Source organism: Solenopsis invicta, chromosome 2 (assembly GCF_016802725.1).
Source record: "Solenopsis invicta isolate M01_SB chromosome 2, UNIL_Sinv_3.0, whole genome shotgun sequence".
Taxonomy (NCBI): domain Eukaryota; kingdom Metazoa; phylum Arthropoda; class Insecta; order Hymenoptera; family Formicidae; genus Solenopsis; species Solenopsis invicta.
Window position 1 is genome coordinate 6,798,018 of NC_052665.1, and position 21,557 is coordinate 6,819,574.

Consider the following 21,557-nt stretch of genomic DNA (forward strand, 5'->3'; position numbering starts at 1 on the left):
AATATTAATGGGTTCCGCGGTGCAGTGCGCTCTTTGTGCCCTGTGAAACGCGCGTTTACAATAACTTTCGTTGCACAAAGTGGTATTAAAAGCGCAAAATGCATTTTCCCATCGCGAAGAAAATACGCGCCGACGGACCGTATTAATCATGCGTGTCTGTTGTTGCTCGACGCGGTAAAGGACGTCGTTACGCGACTCGTCGCGAGATAAATTGCGGACGGACTCTCGGAAAGTCGGAGATGCAACATCGAGCCACAGTCTGGAATTCCGGTCTGAAGAGCCACTGCGCGAAAATTATAAAACTAATTCGTGATTACAAAAACAAATTTTTATCGAACTCGCTGTACTCGTAATTTATCTGCTTCGTACAACAAGCGAAATATGCAATTAGAATCGAATCGTAACACCAGAGTTCCAAGTTTTTAAATCGAAATTTTTAAGTCCTATTACAAAAAAAAGAGCTTCTCTTGGACGTAAACTCAAAAATCAGAATCGTCGAAGAATTTAAGAATTCTTTGCTACGCGTAGAAATTTGTTATCTCTCAGTGATTTATTTGCGGAAGCGGCACTCACCTCCGAGTTATGACTCCAGGTCATCGCCGGGGGTGGCTCTGGGGCATATTTCACGACGCATGTCAGATTGATAGTGCTGCCCTTATTGACGAAGAGGTCTGGCGCTCCGATTATAATGGTTACCGGCTCTAAAACAAAGAAGGACGATCGATTTAAGCGGCTTTATAGTTGCTCGAAGAGAGGATCGATTAAATATTAAATAATCCGGCGCGATATAATTGTATATTTCCCTCATGTATAAAATTTTTATCGTTTAACGCTCAGCCTTTAACCGAGCCCATCGTAAAGCGAGCTTTTGGGTCAAGTCACGTCGATAAGATCCTCTTTGCCTGTATGACCTGTTTAAAGTATCACGGCGCTCATTAACGAGAGATATCTTCAAAGATATACAATCTTATACACGCGCTTTACTTGAATATAAAGGTGTGAAACAGTACGCGCTCCACTCTTCTTTTAACTGATAGCAGATATTTCTTAAAAAGATATCGCGTAATGATGGAATAAATTTAATATAAAGTAGATTTTTAAAATTAATTTGAGATTCAAAAATTAATCAGAAAATTTTAAGATATAAGAAAAGGAACACGTATTGTTTTTTACTTATTGAATTTTCACGTGGTATAAAATCAAAGATTAAAGATTTGCTTCTATATATTTAGGAGAAAATATAAAAGCAAAATTACATTTTAATCACATATGCTGTTTACAATTCCAGACTAATTTTATGAATGGAAATTCCGCTTTTTGAATGTAGCGGTTAATTAAACCATGTTTATATTATACACAAACCAACTATAGAAGATGCAGCTCTGCGCTTTCTGCAACTAGCGGAAAACTTTTGAAGTTATATTGCATCCAGCGGAACGTTTGAGTCAAACTCGTGATGCCACTAGGAAATTTATATCGCTCCAAATAAATACGACTCTCAATGAAATGAAGTACGGACTTTGAAGTTTCGTCACCGAGGGGAAAACTTGAAGGAAATTAGAAATTCGAGAGTTTTACCAATAGGATCGTTAGCGAGTACAATATTGACACGATACATATATATACTAAATATACAAGTCACTCCTTCGTATATTCTTTTGCACCTCGGGAGAGTAAAAATTAATTAACAAGGCTAGGTTAATTAATGCTACGCGGAACGAATTATTTGCTCACCGACTATCGTTAGATACACGGGGTGGCCGATGGGCGGGGTCGTAGAGATTTGGCACTCGTAGATTCCGGAATCCTTACGCTGAGGATATCGTATCCTCAAGGTCCAGTCCTCCGTATGAGGAGAGTGTAGTGCCTCGAAACGTTGATCGCTGGTGTAAGTGTAACGACCAACCGTTAACAAATGTATATCTCGGTGCCTCACCCAGGAAACCTAAAAGAAAAGATATAGTACGTTATTCTCAGGCACGAAAAAAAAGATGAGGTTTAATTTGGTTGAATTAATCCAGCCAAAAGTAATTTTGTTAGTTCAGTAATTATATTAATGAAATTAATGAAATTTTACTAAAAAGAGCACGAATTTGTTTAATTAATACTATTATTAAATTAACAAGATTATTTTCAATTATACTAATGGTGATAACATATTTTTTTTCTCCGTGCACTGACTTGTTATCGCACCTACTTTAATTAATTCCTATGAAAGTTTTATATTAATAATAAGTTACATAAAATTCATTGTCTTTACAAACAGTTCGATTCAAATGTTTAAAATACACGTGCACTATAAAGACGTAATAAAAAAAAAAAAAAATAGAAAAACGAAATACGTAATATAAAGCGCATCGAGATGCACGAATTTTGCGTTATCGGGGATCAAAGCACGTGATGTATGTATATAGGCCACGGCCATGTGAGGAAATAATATTATATACCTGCATGCATAGAAATGGACTGTCAATATCAGGCGCCCTACAGTATATTTATCTATCCTACGGCGTTGCCTGCGGTTTGCATAATACATCGTTTGATAAATAAATCGAGAGCTTATTTGTTTGTTTAATATCGTCGCTCGACTGCTGTTGAATTTTTACTGTCTCAGCCCGCGACGTGTTAGAATGCGAAACAAAAAAAAAAAAAAATAATTAAATTCGGCCGAACCTGCGAGGGCTTCCAAATTAAATGCAAGTTTCACCGCGGAGTTTCAGTGACTCGATAATATATACTAATTCTGTCGCGCCGACGCGCATAAAAACGTGGACGAATCTAATAGATCGTCGATGAAATTTTATCGATTGCCGCGTTCTCCGGAGTAACATTTACATTCGATTGACCTTAATTAGTTAATTGAAAATTGGCGAAAACCGCGCAACGACTGATATTCGAAATAATTTGTTTTATTCATTATTGATATTCCATTCAACGATTTGAAAGGTCGAAAAGTTTTCACCGGCTGAAACGAATTGGCTCAACGAGAGCTATCGCAGTGCTATGAAATTAAAAACGTAAATAATTTTGCTCATTTTATACATAAAATAATCGTTATACAAATAGATGGCTCGCACGCCTTTTATTATCGCTCATTAACTTTTAATTTGACGAGATTTCGGAAATGAGAATAGGCGCAATAATGTTACGTGTCAATGAATGGGTTAAATGAATCGCCGATTGAAAATTTAACTTGTCTGTCTATCACGGCTCGTAAAATACATATCAAATAAACGCTAGCAAAATAATTAACTTCTGTACTTTAATTCCGGATATAAAATTAACTCCATTGCTACATCGACGAAATTGATTGAACTAAATGCGATGAAAGCCATCGAAATCTCATCTTGTTTAGCATATTTTACCTCTTATGGATGACCGAGGGGCTAATGCTCTTACACACAATATATATGTATGGCGGTAATCAATATTTTGCTTGGGCGAAAATTTTTCACGTCACTCGAAAGATGGGACCATTTCAAGGTCCATTCGAACGTAATTCAATGAAAATTTCTTCAAGCTAGAAAAGCGACGCATTTCCGATGCATCGCTGGGATAAAATAAATGCAGAAATGTACAAGTCAATTTACAGTCCCTTTTTACATAATGTTATACGATCAAATGTAATACAAATCTAATTTTTCTCCGTTTCGGAGGAAGAGAAAGTATTTGGCGTGATCGGACGGGCTGAGCGCGCACACCGCGCTTTTCAGATCATTTTACGGAAACTTCGATGTATTAACCGATCGCGGGTTGACGTCCTCTCGACGGGAGTGACGTTGCCATGGAGAGATTCGTTTTGTCCTGGTTCGTCCTGCATCCGGCACCTGCGCCAGCTGGAGCTCTCGAGATGACACGACCGTGTTATTGGCATTAGCGTTGCCGGCTGAAAGCCAAACAAAATCTATCCATCCTGACGAAGCGATGGGATTGCTGGCGCTGAAGAACGGGACGAGGAAAACAGAGGCGTCGCAACTGTCGTGCCGCGCGCACCTAACACGCTGTGCGGATGCAAAATCGGCTTTTGGTAGCTGGCTATTGAAATCGATTCTACAGATTTCGGTGCTGTGAGAGTTTTCGCGATCGTTTCGATGTACCTAGATTCAACCGAATGAATTCTCCGTGTCTTCATAGAGCTTTAAAGCGCGGCTTTTACAAAATGGGAGGATTACATTTTCTAACTCGAGTGACGCAAATAGAGTCAAATACTTTATACAAAATTAAAAACTGCAAATAATTTACAATAAAAAAAAACACTGAAAAAAATACCGGAAAAAAGTTAGAAAATTTAATATTTAATTAGAATTAAAAATTAGAACTGCGCAACGCTAAAATATGCAACGCATAAAAGTAGAAATGCAATTTAAAGAATGACTAATTACTCTTTCTGGTAAACACAACGCGTATTTTTATCATGAATATCTCCGTTACACACACACACACACACACACACACATACACATTATGCGCGCGCGAGTTATGTTTAATCCACAAGGTTCGCATCCGGGTGATAAAGGGTTTAAAAGCCACGAGACCGTAGTTGGGTCGCGTTCCTAGATTCGCTTATACGGGACGACATCGGGATGCAGATATGATGTCATGATGGAGATTTCGCATTGTCCTATCTCAGCACCGAGCCCCCGACACTTGCGCGAGCCCTCGCGTACTCCAGATGACGCGTATGTGTCATTGGCATTAAACGCTGCATTGTTTGGTGAAATTCAACCGAAACCTCCGTCTGGCAATGGTGCATGATGCTATGCACGGCGCTATCTCTGTATACTTATACGACTCTATGATAACGGGGAGTGAAAATACGACGTGCATTATACGGTTCGGTGCTCAACGTTGCAGCATAAGAATTATGTATTTGCCAGAAGCTCGCCTTTACGGCTCGTGTTTGGGCGAACATCTTCCTGCCTTTTGAATATATCGCAGTTTTGAATATATATCGAATACCTGTTCTCTAATCATTAATAAACGTATCAACTGTCTCGTTACTAATAAATGATTATTATCCACTGCACCGTATATGTTACATTAATTTAATATTTTAATATATGACAGTAATAAATTAATAATGCGATAACGTTTGGAGTGGGTCTAGAATAAATGATTTACACGTTAATATTAATGCGCATAAACTTTAAAGCCGATAATTACGAAACACTGTAAACACTGTTTTCTTTGCTTGATTGGGTCTTTAATCATTGGGTGCCATTGAAACGAGAGAGAAGACTATAATTGACCGAAACGTTAACGATATAAAGACATATCGATCATCGTAAAAAAAAAAGAAAGCAACAAATGCGGCACGCTTTCTAATAATCTTGAGTGCTTTGTAGCGCAGCGTAGCTTTTATTTCAAGGAAACAAGCAAAAAGCACATTCAGAACGTACTGACAGCAGCTGCGACTAAAACGAAGTAAAAGCGCTCGACGACGCACATCTTGAGCGATAAAATTCCGGGGCTGGATCTATACGGCAACTCATAAAGCTCAAGGGACTTAACTGTCAAGGGGTCGCGCGGAATAATCTTATTCCCAGAAATAATGTCGATTTTTCAAAGCTGCTTATACCGCGCGCGTTGAATAAGTAGAAAGGGCGCCTGCGCCTCTTTAAAAACTTTTCGTTTGCTCGTTATCGTGATAACGTCCTCCTATTTATAATGATTATAATTATTAACTTAAGCGTCTCAAAACATACGCTTCTATATTTCAAGATTGCACATAGCGTATCGATCAACATCTGTTACCATTTGAATAAATTGGACATCCGGAACACATTTTGTTCATTCAGTTTAATTCCGCAATTAGAACCACGCGCGTCGACGACACGCAATTGTGCGCGATTCAAAAATCTGGTACGTGGGTGTAGTACGAGAGACTTCGATTAATATTCATAAATCATTACGGGAATATCGTGCAACCATCGCGATAACGGTGCAAACATGGAAAGCAGTAGTCCGTGTTTACGATTACGCTTCGTTTATCAAGTTTTTATATCATTCGTCGAATCTGCCGTTAATCAACGGACCATTGTGGATATATAAGCCGTGCGTTTTCGATGCGTGAGCGCGATTACGAGCCGTTCTCATGTTTGCACAATGAATAAACTGCATGATCGCCAATTATTATCGGAAGGCCGCAAAATGGATATCTGGAAATGCGAAAGATAATCACGCGGTCAATGATTTGCTACGTTATTATGACGTTGCTAGACTATATCGGTTCAAAAGCAACGGATTTATCTACAAGTGTGCGCAGCATAAATTGCAGCATACGATATGCTGCGATAATTGAATGAGAATTCGTCAGAATAATTAATCTTTCATTCTTATTAATGAAAAACGAAACATCGAATAACATTGAAATATCAAATAAACCAGTATTGCCGAAATGTGTTAATATAATAAAAGCGAATTCAATTTGAATATTGGCTTGAAAAAAAAGAAGAACGAAGACGGCACTTCCAATTTCCAATTAATGAAATTACTTCTACTGCTTCACGTCAAACTGAATTCTTATTATATGGAAAAAATGGTTTTGCTAAAATATTAAAAAATTTATCAAGATAATAAATTTTGTTGGTCCACGAAAATAATTATTTAGAACACTCAAGTAGGATATGCATTGCTATAAAAAGTTTTGACATTCCGAAACCGTTTTTAACATCATATATAATTTTATACAAAAATCAAACAGATCTATTTTTTTTAATCCGAGTAATAGTATCAAGGCTTTTTATTATTATATTTATAAACGATATGAAGATAAGAAGTTTTAATGTTTCTTGAAAAAATTTAATTTTTTTTTATTTAATTTATAGGAAACTTTTCAATTATTTTAACGGTCTATCCATTTAATCTAGCAACATTTTTAGATACTTTAGCAAAATCGTTCTTTTCTTGCAATAATTTAAATTGATTATACGAAGGATGTTTAAAAAGTTTTGCAAATGAATATACAGATAATACAAGAGAGAAAAATTATTTACATGATTCGTTGCAACATTATATCACTAGAGAAATTTTATTTTATTCTGGCAAGATTTCATCTTGGCTTCAGTGAAAGTAAATGTTCGTTTGATAAATAGAAAGCTTTAAACAATGGAAAAGTTTAAAAATCATGTTGTAATAAAACATACATAATCTTGTAAAAAAAAGAGATATATCATCTGAAAATGTTTGCATATTTACATAAAAGAGAAAAGAGGGTGCAGTTGCTCGAAATCGCGTGAAAATAAAATGGGGAGAAGAGCGGAGTCTGGGCGCGGTTCTCTCTTTTGGAGCAGACACACTCCAGATAATACGTAAATAAAACAATTATTAATCAATATGCAAAATAATAAACTCGAAGTATACTTGCGTAAATAAAATTTTTTCGGTGACATTATAAGAAATGTATGCAATCAAGTCATGCAAATAATTAATTTTTCTAATTACTTATCTACTCACGTTTACAAAATTTTTCAAACAATCCTCGTATTCTATTGAGCATATTATATAATATTATAGCGAAAATTGTCAAAATTGACTGCACGATGATATGATCTGCCTTCTGTGAAGGAAAACTAATCTCAAGCTAACTTCTCTCTCTGAACAGATTATGATGTCTGCTAATGAAGACGACCATTATCATCTAAGATGTATTTGCAGTAGCTTCTTAGTTGGTCTGAGCAAACAGCCGGTAATGATGCACCTTCGCGTTAGCGAGCGGCGGCGATTGATCTTCCAGGACGCTTATGATAGCAGCGTCATATATCACAGCGGATCCGATGATATCATGTCAACGGAGTAAGCTCAAAAGGATTAAACGCACGATACCTATAACGGGGTTTTTGCAAACTCGAATGACAAATGTTCCAATGCACTTGTATTTTTTTTAACGAGGATAAACACTTTGGTTTCGATACCGCAGCGAGTAACGAAAACAGAAGTGCCCCGTGATTCGAGCGGTTCAATGAAATTAATCGTCCTATAGGTTGCAATCGCGATGCCAAGCGATCAACTTTCAAACGGAAACTATCAGCGGAACGTTTGATTTCTAAATTTCTGAAAGGAAGAAATTGTAACGGGGTATTCTGTGAAAATTACCCGAGCTTTATTGCAAGCGCACGCAAACCTGAAATTTAGACGTGATAAATATGTGGTTGCAGAAGCGCAAAAAACTATTGATATGCGGAAAACAGTTTCGTGGCGTTCTTAATGAAATTACGAACGGTTGAGCGTGCGTGCTCATGCTATCTTATACTTATGCGATCAATCGCATTCTTCATTCTTTCTCAATCAATGTGTTTATTCAGCCATACCATTCGATGAACGAATAGGCGGAATTGGCGGCGATGTTTAAATGCAAATGCGAAGAAGCGACAGATGCTACAAAGTAACGTAGCTATTAATTCTAGAGTGCTATGACTACGATGTGAGTGAATTTTCATCTAAAGGCAAACTCAAGCAAGAGTATTAAATAACAGCGTTGGTCGGGAACTTGTTCTATCTATTCTTCTCTTTAGTGTGTAATTAGTGTTAAAAATCTGAACTACATTCTTCATGACGTGCGATTTCAAGCTTTTCTGAGTGCATATTCGTTGGCAATAGTTTAACTTTTTCTAATCATAATTTTTTGGAATGTACAGTATATTTTGTTTGCGAATGAGTTTTTATAAATAAACTATTTAATATTAAAAGAAAAATATTTATAAAAACTATTTCAGTAATTTTTAATAAATCTTGCGATAATTTCTTTGACTGTGGTAATGAAGATAAGAATCTGTCAGAATATAATTTTCAGTAGAATAAATTCAGTAGTATATAATTATTCTAGGTTATTCAAATAATAATTATATTGATTTATTCCATTCAATAAGATAAACAAATTTATTACTTGAATACTCGTAAGTAAAAAAGTGGAAGAACACTTTTTTTACTTCCATTTTTCTTTATATTTTTTTTCCAGATATCTTGTACCACGTTGCTGACTATTTCTCCTGAATAGTAATTGCGCTCTGATAATTTTGATTAGGATCCGAATTATAATATTTAAAACAGAAAAGTGCAGGTCTTCTGGGATTTAATAGGTTGTAGTGATATTTAATAAGATTAAACTAAACTGTTCATTTAAAAACAGTGTTAGTTCAGTTATTCTACCAGCTTGTACTCCAACTCATAGACTTAAAAAAGAAGTAAAAAAAAAACTTAATTATGTGGATGAATTTTCACCCAGAGTAGTACTAACTTGAGAAAAATGTGAGTGGCACTCTAGGGTTAAACGAAGTGCCGGCGACGTAACGATACGCTCAAATATCAAAAGATTTCCGGAACAATTTGCCGGTATAATTGCAAAGAAGAAAATTTTCAAAGCGATATAATTCATCGAGGCGCGATACGCAAAAAGAATGCTTCCGTTCACCGCACAAGAAGGGCGGTTAATAATGCAGGAACATAAACGCTAACATCGCCTGCCTTTTTCATGAGACGCCGGCACCGTGCACGATGAAGGAACAGTAATGTTTATTTAATAGCCCCCATTTACGTTAGACGAACTGCGCCACGGGCTTCACCGTGTAAGAACAGCGATTTTATATTTCATAAGCAAAGCGTGTACCCATAGAGGCGCACTTGGTCGCGCGCGTGATTGCCATCGTTGTAATTATATTTCAAGTTTATTTACAGCAACAAGACAGAAGAACGTTTGATCATAAGCAGAAAAACTCGATATACATTTTATGAATATGAATTTTAATGTTCACGTTCAAGTTCGATTAATAAAATGATCTCTTCGAGATCATTTTAATAAAAGGGAATGAAACGTGACATATTGTAACTGTCGTCGAAGAACCCTTTCAAGTTTCTTATACTATTTTATCAGAGTAATTTGCACTTGTTACTTTTTTACTGATACTTCCGTACGATTCGAATGACACTTCAACTTTCCATTTGTGGACCATCGATCGATTAGAAAGTCGTTTAACGGGTTTCTTGGTGGCGGGCGAGCGAGCGAGCGAGCGAGCGAGCGAGCGGGCGAATCTGGCGACGTGACGCGCCGTTAAAGTATCCGCTACGATCGCGAGGAAGGGTCGCAAGGTCGTTCGTGCGGCCCTACCCTTAAATTATTCAACAGCGGCGTGGGGTAGCTGGCCAGCACGCTGTCCGCTTCGAGCTAAGATATAGCGCCTCTGGTCACGAACCAGACGATGGATTTTCCGATGGCTCACCGTTCGATTCCCCAAGTTCTTCACCTTGCACACGAGATGCACCGTCTTCCCTACCAACCCGGTGAAGTTCGATTGCATTGAGATGTCGAAGTGAGGCCCGGTGCCCGGCGTCGGCCATTCCTCCAGGAAGTCGGTCCGAAAGTTTCGTAGGCATGACGCTATACCACCTGAAAGCAAAAGTGTCCTTACGATTAGCGCCAATCTCTCGGGAAGGGATCGACTGATATTGATAATAATTCAAGATCGGAGAATAGATTCATCGTAAATTGCAGGCAAGAATAGATGATCGAATCAATCTTGTTATTTCTCGTATTCGATCAATAGTCAGAGATGACAAGAATAACATTAATCACAAATTGTCTGTCCCAATTTTTTAACGCGATCACACCAAGTCGTCAGATTGACGTCGGAGTTGAACCGCATGTTTCGTAACTCTTTCATGGCGTCTCCATGAGTGTTTCGTGCACTTGGAGTTGGCGTCCATGAAACGTCCCAAGTATCCGCCAACTCTCGGCGGATTTACGACGTACAATATTACATTTTGCGAGGCCACTTGATTCTCAAAGCGCGTTAGGCGGAAACTCCGAGGCATCAGCGCGTTAACGTTCGCGTCACATCGGAGATCGTACGTAGCATCAACGTCACGGACTGTCGCGTCACGTTAGTCGTGCACGTGAAAGTTCGCGTGGCACAGTACGCGAACGGACCTATTTAAATACATCACATTATATCTTGACGTGACGGTAACGTTCCTTTTCGTGACGGTAGCGCGACGTTACGGCCGGATTTCCCCTGAAATCTGCGCGTTACCGTGTACACGCATACGGTGCATTTACTAGCTGCTGAGCTTATCGCGCGCGTTATTCGAGAGATATTTTTCCTCGCGTATCTTGCGAACGTTACACAGAACGTACGGAAAGATTATTCTATTGAAATAAATTAACTCTACGGAGGAGAGACCGCTGCGTGCGGTGGTAAACGCAGTGGCGGGCTTTATTCATAGTCGTGCGCGAAGCACGCACTTTGAGTAGCGGATTAAGGTGCACAATATCGGTGCCGCACCGCCGCGAAACTTTTTTTAAAACTGCCATTGCGAATGCGTCTCAAATTCTCGATATTTGAAAAAAAATTTTTCACCGAAGCGCGCGACGCAGTCTTCTTTTGAAACGCGCGGCATGTTTTTTCTCTATATTAAATCGCGGTATATATCCTTTTTTTGAATCAGCTTTATTTTTCTTTATTAAAAACAAGAAAAAAATAAATCTTGAACAAAACACGGATTGCAGAATTTTTGTTGGAAAAAAAAACAAAAAACTCGTAACATATTTGAAAAGTAGTCCTAGTCTCTACTTTGTTTTTACGCGTTGGATTTCGTTAACTAGTAACGACAGCCTTTGATTGAATTCACCTTTTAACATCAATATGTGACATAAAAATCGACAAAAGTTATTTGCAGAATAATGAAGGCGAAAATAGCGCGCATTCGGTTTGTGTCACTGTTTCGTTTCCATTTTCGGTTGCAAACAAAAATCATTATTAATAATATATGTAGCGAAATTCTGCGAGTGTAATGCAAATATTTAGTTAAAAAGAGCACTTTCAGATTGTATATATTATCATCAAATTACCAATATTTCGAGCCGAATATCCATGTAATTTCTCTTTATTAAGTCCTTATTAGCTTTATTTCATTCTATGTAATTTTAAAACAATGTGCCGAGCTACACGCTTTTGCATGAGACGTTCAATTATGTAATTAAATACGATTTAATTAAGTATCCTTCTACCTTTTTGATAAACGTATCTCATATGTCCCAGTGAAATGCTCGTGCCGCTGCTTTTTAAATAAATAAGAATTTGCATATTCACGCGTTACGTTATACGTAGGAGAGTATATTTTTCTAGAGGAAAATACGAAAGAAGGAAAGGACATAAATCTTTGGCATAACTTAAAATGTAAGTAGCGGTGCTGTTGCGCGCCATTTTGAGATAACTAATGTAACTGTTCTCCCACTGGCGTTGACAATAATTTATCCGCGAATCACGTAATCCGCATTCTTACATTCAAATTCGCGATTCTTGATTAAGATGGGGAAATACACAGGCAACTGCAGCAGCGCAAATACCTGGAGCACCGCGCACGCACGAACAATCGCCAACTCCGGGAATTGCGCTTCCGGATCAGCTGTGCGCGGGCAAGCACTTTCTCAGTTGCGAATTATATTTCGTCAAGTGCTTCACAAAGCCAGACAGCCGTACGCCGCGAATTTCCGACTGCACTATGTTTAGGGAGAGTTCGCGATTAGTACGGAATTGCATGTACTCTTGCTCGTTGCCGGAGTTGATTTCAACCAGGATGGAGATACTTGCTCCACTTCCTCACTGCGCCTTGTCAGCGACAATATTTAACCACCAAAGATCCTCGAATTATCGTAATTGAATCACACCGGTTTCTGGTGCAATTCAAAATTGCGGAAAGACATTATTTTTCGAAAGCAAGAAATATGTATGTCGAGACTAACTGAGAATAATCTTGAACTTTTACTAGCTTGTAATAATTAGAAAGTATTTCAAGACGCTCAAATCTGCGCACTTACTGGCACATTTGCATAAAACACAGATAAACACGATAAAAAAATAAGAACAGAACTTATAATTAAAGAATTTCCTATAAAAATCAAACAAGTTTAAAAAGTAAAATTTTCATGAAACTAAGAACTTCTTGAGACCGTTCATTGTATGAATATGGTAATTCTTCTCCGGACACAATAGATACAAGAACAAAGTTGTTTTAATTAATATTTTACAAACTTATTAAAAAATAATAGTGAAACATCTGAACTTGTTCTCTTGGCGAATTTTACATTTATTATCTATTTATCGCATAATATTTTACATTTACCTTTGTTAATAATAACAAAAGATAAAGAAGGAAACATTATTGAAAATATAAAGCAATAATTTTTTCATTTTTTATTTACAAAATTTTAAAAAAATTAAAAAAAAATATCCTTTTACATTTCTCTTTGTAAAAATTTGATTTTACTCCGGGTATATAATAAATATGTCAATAAAAATTTAGGCTTTACGACTAATATTTTAGGAAATTAATTTCAAAAAAATAAACCTCTGGACTTGTTTGGTTCTGCCGAAAATTTATATTTACTACCTATTTATGTTTATATTTCCCGTTTTCTGTTTGATTCTTGTTCACATGTGACTCTACTGATTGTGAGAGAATGTTTCGTTCTATGACTGAGATTTTGGAAAAAAAAAAAATTATTTGATTAGGAAATCCTTGAATTGCATTTGTTCGTTTTTATCAAAATCAATTCTTCTTGCTCTTTTAAAATTGCAATTCGCGCGATAAAACTTGGACGCATTTTTCGCGTTCTTAACACCGCCGCAAGACAACGGTTAATCCCCGGACTTTAACGGGAGAATAGCTTCCGGGCTCGTAAGCGCCATGAAGTTTAAAGGCGACGTGCGCGTAATATCAAACTTCATCGATGACGAGATTAAGCATAATCGCCGCCGGCGCACTCTATTTCTCTTCGTACCTTCAATTTCGTCGAACTTTTCGAAATACCCAACGAAATGGCCAACGTGCCGCGACATGCCGCTGCGGATAATACGAAACTTGAAAACGAATGGATTTCCCGTAACATAACCGTCGCGCGCAAGGGCCGCGTGCACACAGAGGCGTATTGTCATAAAATAACCCTCGTAATTGCCTTTCGAAACTTTTCGCCGGTAGAAGCACTTTCCGTGACGGTAGAGCTCGGGCTCTATACCCAGGTTCGTGAGACCGCCCGCTCATTGAGTCCGTTTCCGAGGCCTCTCTCGTCGTCGAAGGCCTTCGCTCGATGCGAGTATGCATGCGCGAGCCTCACGTCATTCGTTTTCCGCTCGCGAAATTAATTTTCCAAACCCGAATTCTTCCGCAGGAACTTTGCCGCGTTCCACGCGAGAAAAGTTCAGCGTCCGTGCGCCTTTCATCGAAATTTCTCCGAGCGAGGAATGCTCAGCAATTGAAGGTGACGATATTTATTTCCGTGCCGACGTATTCAATTAGGACCGACCGCGTCGGTCCGATTGAGACGTGAACCGCTTAACTATAAATATCTTCTTTTTATGTATCCGTCGTTGTATTTTTGAATTTTAAATTTACCTGTAGCTGTATCTTCGATATTTCCTGCAATGACTATCTGCAGAATTACAGATATATCCAGTTCAATTTTTCTTTGTTTAAATCATTAACCTATATTCAGTCTGTTTCAAACATATGTAATTGCATATTCCGATACGAGAAATGTAAACTACCTCCATACAACGCTAACACGAATGACTATTGATATGAATTAACCTTATACGATTGCTATTACGCTTGCGTTGAAAATAGAATGTTTAAATATGTATGCGCATATATGCGTGCATTAGCCGGACGCGAAAGGGAAATATTAAGTTATTAATCACTTCGTTCCATATGAAAATTAAATTACACGGATGTGGAAACAGCTGATAATAAGCAGTCACGACATTTTACATTTCACGATACAATACAGTAACAATTTTTGTGCGCGAGAAAACAGCCGCACTTTCGCATCTTGTCGATAACTGTTATGATTGTTAATGCGAGCGAAGAGGTATGTAGATGATTCGAGTGCACTCTTCGTCATCGCGTGAAAAGCGATTGGATTAAAATCTTCTTAGTGGAAAACTACGGTTGTTGACGCATCGAGCTTGCTATTGATTCGAACGACCGGTCGAGGTGGATGGTCGAGTTTTATAGTCCTTTTAGCCGGAAGGCAGTTGAAACAAGTTCACTCCTGATTATCGGATCGACCGAGAGAGCTGTTCTGTTTTGCCAGAAATTAATTTTGTTCCGGAAGCGTTGCGTTGCGAGCATGGATTTTCCCTTCGTTACGTATCGACAGTTTCGAATGTCACATTAATAGTTTCTCTTTATTAAAATTCGAAAGAACAGTTTAATTTTACGTCGCAATTTACCGGCTCCTGTTTTTCGCTGAGAGAACGCTTTATTAAAATTTCCTTTTTTTTATAATCCCAATTTCTCTCTATTAATAAATTACTCGAACATTTAAAAAGAAAATCTAATCTCTCCTATTTAATTTTCAAATCTTTGCATACTTTATCCAGTCCTCGTGATCAGGGGCTGTCGAATATTACTTTTCTTTTCACAATCAATTTTATTTCTTCGGAGTCATCGCTTGTGTCTGTCGATCGTAAATATACTGTGTAAACTCGGATCTGTGTAATCTTTCTCTCGCTCTCTTTCTCTCTGATCGCTCCTCAAGATACACCGAACGTAGGAGATAGCTGAAGATAAAGATGCGTTTGCGAGGCAAGTTTATCATAGGCAATGGATTATCCATAATCCTTTCCCGGAAATTAATTTCGCGCTCGAATCCACAGGAACGATTTTTGCACAGGTTCGATCATCCGCCCGTCGCGCATCACCGTTGTCTTTCCGATCTACCCTGATGGAATTTCAACAAAATCGTTTCGGAGAAAAGGATATCACTGCACATTGATCGAAGTTGAAACCACTTCAAGTCGTGAACTAATAGAAGAGAAGATAGGAAATGTGGATACTAGTGTACGGTAGATCTATTAGTAACCTTCCGTCTTTTCTTTATCACGGCACGTCAGGTCGGTGTTGTCTCGAGCTTGTGAATTGTAGAAAGTTTCCTCAATCCGTTTAGGAATTCAATTAGTGTCAAGGTACGTATGCGGATGGCTTTTTTACATGGCCGTTATAATTATTTCAGATCCTATCTGCGAGAAATACCCGGTAGCCGCTATCGCGACCCATCCGTCAAGCCAGAGATGGATTCTTTCGGACATTGAAGGACAGTGGTTGGTTTGACCAACCGGCCGCAAAATCCTATTTCCCGTTGTTCCTTGTCTCTCTCTCGCAATCGGCTTCCTCCCCGCAGCCGGATAAGCCAACTTTGTTTCCTGGCACTCGAATACCCCGTCGTATTCCTTTTTTTATTCCTTTTTCTTCCGATGGACAGCCAGTGTGCGGGCAGCGGTCGTGTTTCGACGGAAGAAGAGAACGAAAAGAACGGAAGAAGCCACTGCAATTGCAAAAAGCTCAGAATCGAGTGTGTCCGAGTCATTGGTATATTGGTTAGTACCATCAGAAACGTTTGAAAAATCTAAAAGAATACTGTTAAATTGTTCATCGACTCGATGCAAAGAGTTAAATCGTTTAAAGATTTACTTGTTAACCGATCTATAATAGTTTGTCTAGCGTGCACTACCGTTTATTTGATACTAATTAATATTAATATGGCAGTAAAATCATTAAATGTTATAATACGCGGAGAAAAAAGATTTGTTGAAAATTCAAAGATTTAGTCCGATGTGTTCAACTAAACGTTGGGTCGATTCAATAATTATTTAATTGCATACAAAACGGTAGAGTTATGTATATAGTTTATGCATGCCAACCCCATTAAAATTTTTTAACAAAGAATTAATTAAATCAACTCAATATTTAGTTGAATGTGTCGGACTAAATATTTTAATTTTTCTATAACATTTTTTTTCTCATAGAAACAATAGGCACGGAATCATTTTTCATTGTTTAAAAATATGATTAGAAATTTTAAAACGATCAAAAAAATTTTTCCATTAAAAATACAATTTCATTAAAAATACAATTTCATTAATTTGGAAATTACATACGTTAATACCAACATTTTTTTACGTTTTAATTATAAAATAAAGAACATAGCGAATATTAACATAAAAGAACAATTGAATGAAGTGAAAACCTTTCACGTAAATCGTATGCTACAGAGAAACGTCGCATTTCATAAAGTTAACAATAATTGTTAACTCTATTTAATTTTGCAGAACTCGCAGCACAACCATATTCCAACAAACTTTTGCGGAACAATTAGAAAATATTCGCCAAACAGTTCGTAGCTGCAAGCGAAGTCTCATAAATAGTCGAGTAATTTCGTGTTTCAGTTCATTACATTTTTGATGAGTCCCCGTAGGGACTCCATTCTTATTTATACTTTTGACTTCATTATATGGTTCTATTGTGCTAGTGCCGCGCTCCCGTATTTCGTATTCTGTATTTCGTATCGATCTTACGGAACGAGAATCTCCGAGCCATAACGAACGATTCGTATATCCATCCATTTATCCATCTACATAGCTAACGCCCGGTCCATGTATACCTATCTCTACCTGTTTACCCATCTACCTAATGTACTACTTGCGCGCCTCGAAGTTAGTAGACTTTCCGTCTTCCATCGAGCACACGCCGCACACCCGAGACTCTCGATAGGGAGAAGATGGGACGTAAGTAACTATCGTGAAAACTTTTCATGCCGCTTTTACTCCTGGCTACAATATGCTTCATAAGATGGAAATAGCGTTTGCCATGCGACCTCGCGAGAACTCTGCCATCCGGCGGCTGTCAGTGTCGCTAATTTCCGATCAGTCATATGAAAGCAGGCGAGGAAGCTCTTAATTCTTCCATTAATCTCCCGTCGCGCCATTACCTTGCAAATAAGTAACGTAGGTAAGTGATGTCACACGTCGTTCCTATTTTTGTTCAACGTACTTGCTTGATCGTTAACGAATGGCGGCTGTCCATATCGCTACCGTAGACACGAGATGAGTTTTTTAATTCATCGATTGATCAATCAAGACACTCGCCTATAGACCGAGCGTGTCTACCGTCAGATAGTGAAGATCAAGTAGACAAAGACAGAAAGCAATTCTGTCTTTTACTCTTCTCTCTTTTACTTTTACTTTTGTTTTTTCTTGTGAATCGTAATCTTCAAGTTCCGTGCTTTACAGCTTCAGTCTATCTTTTCTGTGTCTATGATCGCCATTTCTAAATTGCTCATATTTTTCTAACGTTAATGTTACTCTGAATAAAAATTCACCCATAGAATTAATAATTTTTTTCCACTTTGTAGGTTGCAAAGTTTAGAATAAATGAAGTGTGTACACTATTTTAACATAAAAAAGATTTTATCAAATGTTATTTTAAGCTATCAAAATTTTAATAACGAAAAATGTATTAATTTATTAAACTTCAATTAAAAGCACCTGCGTGAAAATTCACGCATAGTAGCTCTAAAGTTAATAAAGAGATAGTACGTCAGCAAATGTGGGAAAAATGCGCAATGCCCCGACTCCATAAAAATCCGCTGTAAATAGTCAATTTGTGATTATGTAAACACATCGTACATTGGACACGCAGTGTCGCGAAGGCGTGCGTCATTTGTTCGTGAATGGCGAAAGCGAGAATCAGCATACGTCGACACATATGTATCCATGAGTCTTCGTCGTTGCGATAATCTGCGACGTTCCGGTAGTACGGCTCGTTAAGTTTTAACACAGTCGATATGTCTTTGCGTCGCGTAACTCTCTGTTCCCCTGATAGTGTTAATAATGACGCGTCGCGTTTGTGCGAATCGTGAATCACGATGGGACAGAGAGTGCTTGGATGCGCGAGAAGCTGTTAATGAGTAGTTAGATAATAAACGTCTAGAGGCATGATGAACGGCGAGCGTCTGGTCTCGACGAGACTGTCTCTCGACGAGAGGATCGTCCGTCGGAGCGACGAATCAATTATTGTGGCGCGTCAAATATAAACGCAATCATTTGTTTTTCATCAGCCACGTTATTCGACGTGCAATTGGAAAAGAATTATTATATTAATTAATGTTGTCTGCGACTATCCGATTGCGCCATCGCGATTGAGATATATCAATTTGGCCTGTCATGTATCTAATTTTTCGATAAAGTTACGAGCGACATGTTTCCCGTCAAAATTATCGTCTTTTTCAACGTGCTAACGCACACCGTGTTACATTCCCAACGCGGCTGAATTAAAACGACGTCTTTCGCGGTCGGTGTAGTTAACTGAAATTTGAATTTTAACGACGGACTACGACGCGCGGTTTATCATCGTCGTTGTTTTTAATTATGCCGTTACGTGCAAAAAAACGGAGGAGCGAGGATGCGCGCGACCAATGGGATGGGAAAACCGACGCGTCTCGCGATGAAAAGTATATACGGAATGCAATGATATTAAGCGGAATTATGTCCTCTTCCCTCCGTCTCTTTCTTCACCATCTCGTCGGCGATGCTGTATTCTGATCCGTGACAGCGCCGTGACATGTTTCATTTGGCGAAACGCACACACGCCCGCGGCTCACGTGGGGAAAATCGCCGGGTTTTCGCAGCGACGACGACGATGACGACGTTGATTTCATCGAAGAAACTTCAGCGCGAATTCAGCGGCGCGCGCAGATAAGGATGAAAATTACTACCTACGTTAATCCGCGTGTAATTCCGTCTTTCCGAAACTCCACCGATGATCCCTGTGCAATCCGATAAATCTCAACGCGCCTTTACTTTGCTAATACCCTTCCCTCGTTCAAGTAACTCATAATTGCCGCTACATTTGTACAATTTCTTACTTTCAGTAGCGTTCACGCAAGAAGTCAGGTGTGGGACCTAAGGCGTTGCACTTGTACTCAAGTTTGTTTACGTGTCATCTTATTCCGCTATTTAAGTGTTAGCGACAAGAATAATTCGTATGCCGCGTGTGAACACTTGCATACACGTACGGTCGCGAAGCGCAGTACACTATAATTGTAGCTACTGCAGCATGTAGGTCGGTTAAAATATGCACGCGCTGTCATTGCAGACTCGATGCTGTTTTTTTTTTTTCCGTTTTTACACACAACCTCCGCGAAACACTATTTCGCGCGTATCTGGATGAAATAGGACCTAGGTGGAATTTTGACGAAGTGCGAATTTCATAAAATCGAAAACAGTTCAAGGCATAAATGACGTCATGTCGACGATTAATATACATTTTATTGAAATTTTTATCACCTGGATTCACTCGGTGATTTGAATTGAAAACTAATATAAATGAGAATACAAATGCGATCTCGAATGTGCCAGAGCGGCTTTCGTTCGCCCATTTCGACGATACCTGATTACAACTCGCGAATAGCGCCTAGTTCGCGGATTCTGTTCTTTCTCCTAAAGTACTTTTTTATCGCCGGCGTACTGATCAGAGGGAACTTTTTGAAACCGTGCCTTGTATATTTCCACGAGAAAGTTCGAGATTGCGCCGAGTGCCAAATATTGGCGCATTTCTGAGAATATTTCCGATCTTTTATCCATCTGCTTCGCATAGGAACACGTGTGTTCCAGATGCGTTAATAACTGTACAAACTTTGCATGGGAAGTAATATGAATAATCCACTCCAAAAAAATATCACATGAAACATTCGAAGAGATAAAAGTAGAAGCGGAAATAAGAAACAGTATAAAAATATATATATATATATATATATATATATATATATATAAAATGTAGCTTTTACAGTAATTACTAAATGCGCTTGCAACTTATTAAAATATCAATGCGATCTTTATGTTCGAAAAAGTAGATGCGACAACGCTAATTTCAATTTTACGTCATACGCAATTATGCGAATTGATTCAGCCTCTGCCTTTCATTTTAAGTATAAAATCTGTTTTAATTCCAGCACAAAGCATTGTTAATATTCTACTGAAACCAAATACAATACATAAAACTCATTAGAATGTTGCATATTGCATGACGGTTTTATATATTGATCCATTCTCTAATTTTGTAAATATTCAGCGGGGCTCGTTATATGTGGCAATGCTTTTAAAAAGATGCAAAATATATTTTGATAACTGTACATACTGCTATACATTCTTCTGACATAATCCCTGGATTTTTTACAAAAATTCACATCGGGAGCAGCCGTCTACAATCATTCTGCATACATACTGCGACGTATATGGATTGTCGTATACGTAGACATGTGACGTCGCGATCGTCAACGAGCCTTTACTTTTGCATAGGTTCTTGACTACGTCGAGTCACGAAATATTAATTGGGACGTACGTGCTTGGGACTTGAACGTAATGTAATGGTATACGGTAATTAAAGCTACGTTATATACCGCTGTTATTAGATACCTCAATAATTGCGCGCACAATTAACGTGAATACATCGAATATTAGCGCATCGATAGTTTGAGAATCGTGATCTGTTTGATTCCCCGGCCGGTATGGTTCTAAATTTTCCCGATATTTGAAACGCTAAGCTGGTAGGTTAACAATTGAAATACTCCGTTATACATGCATATTGCAATGCCAACCAATGTTCAATGACGCTAATATTGAAAATACACGAACAAAGACCCAAGATAAACGTTCGAATCGAAGTATTTGTCTAATATAACTGTATTATTAAAACGCGTGTTTCTGTAGCGTAATTATTGGCCTCGT

General features: G+C 38.1%; 1 protein-coding gene across 2 annotated transcripts in view; it reads right to left on the minus strand.

Moving 5' to 3' along the window:
* LOC105200795 (zwei Ig domain protein zig-8) overlaps nucleotides 1-21,557 on the minus strand; it is a 190,157-nt gene that overhangs the window by 4,508 nt on the left and 164,092 nt on the right. For both annotated transcript variants that reach the window (XM_011168522.3, XM_011168521.3), the window contains 3 exons: nucleotides 10,215-10,381; nucleotides 1,735-1,945; nucleotides 574-701 (listed from right to left, as the gene is read on the minus strand). In XM_011168522.3, coding sequence (XP_011166824.1) covers nucleotides 574-701; nucleotides 1,735-1,945; nucleotides 10,215-10,292 — 417 coding nt within the window. In that variant the 5' untranslated portion in view covers nucleotides 10,293-10,381. The remainder of the gene's footprint in view (nucleotides 1-573; nucleotides 702-1,734; nucleotides 1,946-10,214; nucleotides 10,382-21,557) is intronic.